The 9,628-nt window shown below is 31.5% G+C and overlaps 1 protein-coding gene across 1 annotated transcript; it reads right to left on the bottom strand.

Moving 5' to 3' along the window:
- Positions 1-6,006: 6,006 nt before the first annotated feature.
- LOC117683005 (uncharacterized) lies at positions 6,007-8,875 on the bottom strand. The gene is made up of 7 exons (XM_066081436.1): positions 8,793-8,875; positions 8,261-8,458; positions 8,024-8,122; positions 7,585-7,704; positions 7,202-7,286; positions 6,803-6,849; positions 6,007-6,386 (listed from the first exon to the last, which is right to left on the bottom strand). The coding sequence occupies exons 3-7, from the start codon at positions 8,046-8,048 to the stop codon at positions 6,337-6,339; spliced, it is 327 nt and encodes a 108-aa protein (XP_065937508.1). The 5' UTR covers positions 8,049-8,122; positions 8,261-8,458; positions 8,793-8,875; the 3' UTR covers positions 6,007-6,336.
- Between the last annotated feature and the right edge of the window lie 753 nt (positions 8,876-9,628).

Here is a 9,628-nt window from a genome sequence, read left to right as displayed (position 1 = left end):
TTGCACACCTGAAACTCGTGGCCGACGTGTAGTATTCCTTTCGTGGTCTTTCAATTTTATGCATTTATTCTTATTCTATGTGCATACTCTGTTTGTAAATAATGCATTGACCAAATTATTTGATTTGATATTCTCCTGGCTTTAAAAAAGTGCGTAAAATTTGATAATTTCATCGCGACAGAATAACACAGCGAGGCGAGATGTACGTCCACATAGGTGAGACCTCTACAGCAAAGTACTTTGAACTGTTTAGAGGTCTGTCCCTTATATAGGGGTTGTAGGGACAGCAGTGATGAAAGAGAAATATGGCGGACAGTGCCTATTTACGAGCGGTGTTCAGCTTTAAATGGTGGTACAATGTAATAATGACAAAGCTGTGCTTTATTTATATTATACGGTTAGAAGAATGAGGCAATGAGTCATAGCGTAAAACCATTTGGTCACCATTACATTTATATGGTGTTCTCGTATATCAGTTGGTCAGTATAGTATGTTAAGTGGTTGCCACTCCTTGTTATTGAGTGAAAATTATATAACACATGGTTGGTTACACGCTCTAAAAGATGCGTCCAATACATTGGTTGGTGTGCAGAACATTTCATCTGGTTGGGAAAATACATTAAATGTGACAATGGAAAATTAAATGGTGAATTTTTTTTATTACACGGTGAAAAAGAGACAGTAATTGATCAATGCATGAAACCATTTATTACTGTCCCATTGCAAATAGTGCATTTGGTATAGTATTTGGTGTAAACGTTATTTTACGAAGTCTAAGTACTGAATGAATTGTGTATTTGTTATACAGTTCACACAATTCAACACTTAAATTAAAATGTTGAACTATCCATATACTGATTACACTAAGAATTTTTACTGCTTTACAGAACTTTATAACCAATTCTCGCAGATTTAAACAATTATATTATTTTCATATGTTTGTTCTTTACCATTTTTATTTAAGGAGCCCGAAGGGCTTTATGATAGATTTGATCACACCCCGACCGAAATTATCACCTCATAATATTCAGAGAATGAATCCTTATTACTTATATTTATATAATTTAAATCCACCGTACCATCATATATTTAAATGATAGATAAGCAAACCCCGCTGGCGCCTCGATTTGGCGTCAGTTGTATTATGGGTTATATAGTACAAATCGATTCGTAGTGTTATCACAGGCGAAGACACTGGAAAATGTAAATATATGTAAATAAGCAAACCCTTGGGGGGGGGGGGGGCTTAATTTGGCGTCATTTGTTATGGGTTATATAGTACAAAATATACGCGCATTTTGGTATTGTATGGTGCCGATAAAACAATTAATGAAAACTTTACAATTAATGTGACAAATATATTGATCACTTTTCAACTGCTGTTCATTAAACAAAAGAATGAATTCTTGGGTAATTCATTCGGGATATGAAGGTGGCGACACTGCATAAAAATACATAAACCCGTGTTGTTTATATTTACATCTTTCTTTTCACAAATTGATTTATTGAATGTAAAATGTAAGTAAAATTAGCTAAATTACTTTTAATGAACATCAATACGCTAGTAAAACGAACAGCAAAACTGTCTCCTATAGAAATTTGAGTCTGACATCACCATGATAATTTCGTGCAGTCTGTTCTTATTCTTAGGTCGCTGTAGGTTTCGACCAATCTATAAACGGGGCGTGTAGATACAGTCTCTCACTTGTAAATGTAAAAGACTGCCGTCACCAGAAAAGGGCCCTTAAGGTCAAAATTTCACAAACTCACTTTTTTCTCATTTCCGATTACTCAACTCTTTTTAAATACAAATATACAAAGATATTCAAGATCTTGTGAGTTTTAAGCATTTTATGACATTTTTTTTAGACATGTTATCACGACTTTGACGTAGCTGGTCGTAAACGTCACGACGTTACGAACGTCAAATTTTGTTTTGCATTAATTTTTTTCTTCAATACTTCCTTTCATCGTCTTTAAATGTTTGAAGTAGAATTAGTTAATAATTTTCTACAATTCTTGATTTCTTATAATTTTAACAAAAGAGAACATAACATTTTGAACATCCAGATATAGTTAAAGTTTTGCAGCTATTCCAGATAGACTTCAGACGAATCCACATACAAAGTTATTTAAGCTTATTGAAGCAAATAAGCAAATTAAACATGTAACAAACATAGATAAAGATCGTCAAATTTGATGCCTTTGTTTCCATATTTTTGGGGCATTGTTAAAATGACATACACGAGTTGATTCTCAAAAAGAGAAATATTTATAATTAATATTACAGTATATATGTGAAAAGCACTTTGTACAGACAAAATATTAAAATGCCCCCGCTGATTTCACTTTGTTTCAGAGAAGTCTGCGAAATCTGAAATGGAGAGAATGCTTGTAAATCTTAATTCAAACAGTGTCGCAGACAAGTATACATCGCAGAATAGCTCGCCTAATATCGTTTTTATTGTCAATTCAATTGTCAATTCAATTCTCAATTCTTTATTCACTCATGATCAAGACCAGTCCACTGGTATTTGAGGTTCAAAATCAGTATATAAAAATGTACACAAAAACAGTCAAGGGTCACATGTACAGTAGGAGTAATAATAATTAAAAAAGTTAGGTTTTATAATACAATAGGTTGTTAAAGTTGGTTTCCGGAAGAACAGACTTCTATAAATCTTAACAAGTTTTTTAGTTTTTCTATATTAAAAGTATTCATGAGCTCGTTAAATTTTATAATATTTGGGTTTTCATTATATATCTTGGACAAAATCATTTTTCTATCGTTTACAAAATGTGTACATTCTAAAATATAATGAAATCCATCCCCAATACTATTAGAGTCACACATTGTACATTTTCTTAAGTTTTTTTCAATATTATGCCATCTACCTGTTTCTATGGGAATCGATGATTAAATGTTTGTAATTTTGTAAACGTGATCCGTAGATCTGTAGGTAAAATTAACAAGACAAGTACTTTTCTAAATTGAAATTTGTTTTAAACATTCTATAATTAATACATTTTTGAGCGTTATCTACTATACTTCTCCAATCTTGTATAAATTGATTTTGTAATATTTCTTTAACTAAGCAAGTTATAACTACATAATTTATTGTTTGATTTCCCCATGTATAAGACAAGTTGAGTATACCATGCACACATTTTATCCACTAATATGACAAATGTCCAGATCTGTTTTGAAACGCACCCTCTATGCTTCAGGTTTCAATACACAACCAAAAATAGAAAGTCTACGGGGATTTTGTATTGCATCAGCCATTAATAAGACCGGATGATAACGTTGACAAATTGCGCGAGGTATTCCGAATACTTCCGAATAGAGAAAAGATGTAAACATTTCCCATTATAAATCTTGAAATTTGAGTAAAAAATGATAATTGTTCAATGAAGATATTTTGGATATATTCCATTTAATCCATTTCAACTGCATTTCTTGCACAGGTATGTGTATTTTTATTAAAAATCATCAAAAAGTGATGGAATCATTAAATTTGGGATAGATTATAGTATGCATTGGGATTAAAACTAAAACGATAATTTACTTCCTTTCTTTCAAAGTCAAACAATTGTGCTAGGAAAACTCTTAAAATATTTAGACAATCTTTTCAATGGATTTCATTCAGAAAAACCCCCCCAGAAGTAAAACATTTAATTAATTGCACGTGTTGATGGCAAAACATCCTCCAAAAAAGGCAAATATTAATTCATTCTAAAATTAAAATATTAATTCATTCTAAAATTAAAATTTCAAGACAACCATTTTAAAAATGCCTGTAAATGATCAAATTTAAAATCTCTCTCTCTCTCTCTCTCTCTCTCTCTCTCTCTCTCTCTCCACCCAATGTATTGGACGCATCTTTTAGAGCGTGTAACCAACCATGTATTATATAACTACTTTCACTCAATAACATGGAGTGGCAACCATTTAACATACTGTACTGACGAACTGATATACGAGAATTTGTTTCTTTACCTTTATTTAACAATATTTATTCAAGTTATCTGAATCATTTTTACGACAAATTGATTAACTTGTGAAAAGAGAGATGTAAATATAGGCCTAAACAATAAAATGCGTTCTGTGCATGTGATTCATGTCATGCTGGTCAAAAGGTAGCAATCAGAAAACAGTTACAGCAACCGTTAACGTTGGTTAAGGGGTTTTTGTTGTTGTTGTTTTTTTTTTGCAATCTCCATGCCCCAAAGAAAGCATTTTATTGTTACATCCGTTTCTTGTCGAAATTTTTTTTTACAAACTGTATTAAAGACTTTTTCAACTCATCATTCGTGGGGTTTTTAACCCTTCATACTATGCTTGTAAAAAAAAAAATACTCACATGTGATTGAGGTGAAAATCTCACGAATTAAGTTTAATCAGAATGAAGAAAGGAGAGTGTCAATAATACAAGCAAAGCTTAGATTGAAGCGGGTGCCTGCATGCAGTGACCGCTTCTTGGTGAAGACCAGAATTAGGCTACGCCTCAGCACATACACGAACAGGAACAAGCTGAAGGTAAAACCAAGACTGAATGTGGAGGCGCCTCAAGAACAAAGATATAAATGCAAAGTATAATGACTGTGTGAAAAAAAGAAGAGGAAAACAGAGACGAGGCTGAAAATATCGAGAAAAGTTGGGAACAGCAAAAGATGACATATTTGAAATAAGCTGAGGAAGTATTAAATAAGCTCCAGGAAAGGCAATAACAAGCCATGGATCAGCGAAAATACATGAAATCTGATAGATTAAATGGAAAATATTAAGACAAAGATAAACAGCATATGATCAGAAAGAGTCAAGACCAGATTGACGGGAGATATATACCACCGAGATAAAGACAAAACAGTCAAGAAAAGTGTAAGAAAGGGCAAACGGAAGTGGATGGCAGAAAAGTCGAAGTAGCACAGAAAGCAGCGGAAAACGGAATTAAGACAGAAGGAGCTGTACAACACCGTAAAACAGCTGACAAGAAAGAGTAATAGACAAACAGTGGCAGTGAAGAGCAATGATGGGAAACTTCTGAAGAATAAAGAAGTTATATACTTGCTAGATGGAGGGAACACTTTTAGGAAGTGCTCAACAAGGACACCACAGAGTCACCACCAGAGGATGAATCTGAAGAGCTAGGTAGATTACCTAGGTATTTCAAAAGAAACACCAACTACACAGGAAACAGAAGCTGCATTGAGGATGCTAAGAAATGGAAAGGTTAAAGGCATACCTTGACCAGACCAGTAAAGAACTGAAACGCATCTTTGACCACATATGGAAAGAGGAAAAGTGCCCAAGAAATGCCAAGACATAATGGCCTAGTGGTTAGCGCGGTTTTTTTTATCATTGTTTCAAAAAATAATGTGTTATGTCTTGCCTAGATGGCCTAGTGGTTGGCGCGGTGGCCGCTCACTGCTAGGAGAATTGGTTCCTGAGGTCGTGAGTTCAAACCCCGGCCGGGGCGGAGGTGGGGCTTTAATTAAATAAGGTGAATTTCTCTGTGCTTTATGTATATCTTTATAATTCACTTTGGGCAGGTATATGTCAGTTTGAGAGTTATTGCAATGTTTGTGCTTATATATATATATATATAAATATATATATATATATATATATATATATATATATATATATATATATATATATATATATATATATATATATATATATATATATATATATATATCTGTGTGTGTGTTTTGTAATTTTTACGGAGCTAGAATGGGGGGAGGGGGTAGATAACTGAATTATTATTCCTCGTTAGGGATACATTTATGCATTAATTGAATGCGTAAAGGCTTCTTTATTGTATTTTACATATTGAGTATGTTTGTGTCGTTCAATTATAGGTCATAAAAAGATTCAAAATGATTAAAGTTTCTATATATCTTTATTACAAAAAACAAAACAAAACTATAAATTTAACAATTAATTAAAATACAAAAAGTTTAACATGCCAATAACAATATATTTTTCAAACAATTATAAAAATTAGATTGGAGTATTTACATGAATATTAAAAAGTATTCAAAAAATGCAAGACAAATGTTAGAAAAAGTTAACAATAAAACCATTTAGCCATTTTAGATTACTAGCTTAGTCCACGAATTTAATTCGTGTGAATAATGAAAATAATTTTTAAAAAAGATGTATTTGTTTATTTGTATGAATAATGTAGTCTTTTTAGATTAAAATTGTGCCTTTTTACCGTATGTATTAGATGTAAACAAAATACCATGTTATATTATATTATACACAAATGTACTTAATATACAGTTTTTCATTCCTCTTTTTGTTGTTCGATCAACCTTTAATATATGTTAACCAGGATTGTTTTCCTCCATCTTGATCGTCAACATCAACGATGCCTCTGAAAAAGTAGTCACAGCACATTGAATAACAAACTGATAATATATTAATATTATCTTATTCTCTGGCAACATTATTAGATTGCTTATAGTTTAATGCAGGCCTTATTTTCATATAAGGCTCTATTCAACAATCTTATATCAGTTTATCACTTCGGGCTTTATAGGATTTGATCACGTGACCAGCCCGTATCTATATCCCGATATACATCCAAAAATGATACCTTATTTCATAAATATGTTTCAAATTTTCTCTAGTGTTATCATATATTGATGTATACAAATAGACTTAAAAATCTAAATATTATTTGTATACAAACTTATGTAGAGCTGTGTATACATGGGAAGATGGTTCATCATTTTGGTTACATTACAGTACTACCAGATAAAAAGTCTTTTCAATTACTGGTAAATTTACCTTTTGTACCTTTGAACTCTTTACGAGATTTATTCTTTGGCTTCATTCTGAAGAAAATAAATTACAGAAAATAGATGTGCAAATTGTTACAACTTGCTTTAAATATGTATGTAGCTACAGATGTATTTCAAGTTACTCTTTACGAGATTTATTCTTTGGCTTCATTCTGAAGAAAAATAAATTACAGAAAATAGATGTACAAATTGTTACAACTTGCTTTAAATATGTATGTAGCTACAGATGTATTTAAAGTTAACATAAAATAATAGATAATATAACATTCAGAGCAGTATATTATTTTTTAAGACGGACATTATCTTGTAGTTTTTTAACTATATTTTTTTTTTATTTGTAAGAAATACGATACACACAAAATCTGCAAGTGCTCTGTTCACATACTTTTTCAACAGTAGAATAGCTATAACAACCAGCGAAAGCACTGACACCAACACAGCCAGATAGATGCCCAAATCACGATAAGGCACTGAAATCGAGACAAAATGTTATTCTTGGATAATGAATACTGACACTGAGAATAAACCATTTACATGTGTACACCTTATATCAAAATATTTTATTGTTATCGACAAGTATTTTTAAAGCGTGATATTTGAATAAGTGCCCCCTTTCTCAATTGACAAACTTACTAAAAAATACAGAAGTTTTTGTGACAAAAAAAATGTCAAAACCATTTTCACTTAATATATAAAACTATTTTTCTGTCTAAAAATGACTGTTTTATAATGTTCATTCTCGTTGTTCCTTCATCCAAAATCACTTACCGTTAGATTGTGTATCAGTAGTAAGATTCGCTTCAATAGCAGAGTTAGATTGGTCAGCATTTGTTGTAGTGTTGTTTAAAGTCATCTCGAGCATCGATGTTAATTGGTAGTCAGGTATATCTAATTCATGGGGAAAAACAGTTATAAAGTAATGGCGTTTTGGCAGTTTTTGTATATATATATATATATATATATATATATATATATATATATATATATATATATATATATATATATATATATATATATATATATATAAACATAATCTATTTTTTTAAATATATGTAAGGGGGAGGAGTCACCTCTACATGTATCTAAAACATTCACGATAACCAACATCGTTAAGTATATATGATAATTGTTTTTTGAATCCCAGTAAAAAAAAATACACCATAGTATCAACCTGTATTTGAAGCCATGAAACATTTTAATTTTTTACATGAATTGTTGATACAGATGCCCATCTGATGAATGCTACAGTTCCCAGTGAACGTATCCAATGAGTGTTCCCCGGTGGTGACGAAAGTACAGAGGGTGTCTTAAAAGTAGTTTTAAAAAGTACATTTTTATAAAAATACTGCCATCAATTATTGCAAGCTCATCTATATTCATTTGAAATGAAAATGTTCTAGTAAGGACTTAAAAAAGATTATTATTTCTTCAACGAGCGAAATACCTGAGTTGTCAGTTGTTTTGACGTTTGGAATCCAGAAAATTGGGTTTGAGACCAGTTTTGCAATTCGCAACTTTAGTTCGTATACATCCAGTGCAGAATGTATGAATTCTATGCTGAATTTTTCTGCATTACATAATCTCACCGAATCCTGGTATAGAACTTTTGATGGAAATATGTCCACAATACCTTTTGGATTTACTGTATGCAAAAAAATGTTTCATATTTTTCATGTGGTCTTTTTGTAGGAGACAATTACAATCCAACGTGTATAATGTAATGATTAAATAGAAAAAGTTTGTTGCGTGATTATTGTCTTATCCAAAATCCTTCATTTTTCTACTACAGACCTTTGTCACCTTCAAGAACCTGTTTGAACAATCAACCCTCAACTTTAAAAAAATGTACTATTTCAACAGGATGTAAATGATGCAAGTAAATTACAACGTATCCTTTGGACAAACTAGCATCCATTATGTGGATATGTACTTATAAATGTAAATGCATTTGTTACTAAATATATCAAAGAAATCACCACAAATGAAAGGCAGGTTCGTGTAGCTTTGTTAAAGCATCATTTTAATCCTTAGACATTTTTCTGAAAATGAAAAAAAGGTAATTGTTTTATGTTTAATTAAATAAGATGTTAGTTTGCGTTTTTGTCACGTTTATGATGAGTACCTTGAAAGCAGCCTATGTTTTGTGTTTTCCCATCAATCCAGGCCGACTCCCCGGGATTTAGCCCCTGGATGATATCCCCGGTCAGATTGTGGTCCTCTATGTACATCCGGGGGATCAGCTGGGAGTCGTACAAAGTTCGGCATCGAGAAGCAGCGGTGGTCTGGTTTGTCGGACCAGATGCTAGTTTAATTGTTGGAATAAACAATTTTTAGATTGATTTATTTTGTGCTAAAAAAGAGGTTTTTGAAACTTATTTCTTTTCTTTTTTTCTAGCTAGATACTATATAAAAAAATAATTTTAAGAAATACACAAAGTGAAGACTCATTTTACTTTCTCGTCGTCCCAGAATTTTTTTTCTCGTGTATCAATTCATTTTTAAAGAAACATATTTAGTCTAACGTGATTGTGTTTTTTTTGTCTAATTAAATTAATTACACGACTATATATCTAAAAACGACATCCATAAAAATGAAATCAACCCCTATCCTATTAAAAAGAATAAGCTTTACTTTCGAGCTTTTGATATACATAGTCATCGGTATGAATCCTGTCCTGCAGGTGCAAGTGTTTAACTGTAGTGTGAATTTTCTATACATAACTTACTTTTTTCTGTAAAGAAGATCACAGGTTCAATGAACAAAAGAATCAATATATCGATGTTTTAACAAATCATACATCCTTTAAATAAA

The sequence above is a fragment of the Magallana gigas genome, chromosome 4 (assembly GCF_963853765.1).
Source record: "Magallana gigas chromosome 4, xbMagGiga1.1, whole genome shotgun sequence".
NCBI lineage: Eukaryota > Metazoa > Mollusca > Bivalvia > Ostreida > Ostreidae > Magallana > Magallana gigas.
Note: the sequence above shows the minus strand (reverse complement) of the source record. Positions and strands in the feature narration are given on the sequence as shown.

Coding starts and splice junctions, on each gene's coding strand:
- LOC117683005 (XM_066081436.1), bottom strand. CDS start 8,048: ATGGGCATCTGTATCAACAATTCAT. Junction 7,287..7,584: donor TACTGATACACAATCTAACG/GTAAGTGATTTT, acceptor TCTCGATTTCAG/TGCCTTATCGTGATTTGGGC. Junction 6,387..6,802: donor AGAGTTCAAAGGTACAAAAG/GTAAATTTACCA, acceptor CTACTTTTTCAG/AGGCATCGTTGATGTTGACG.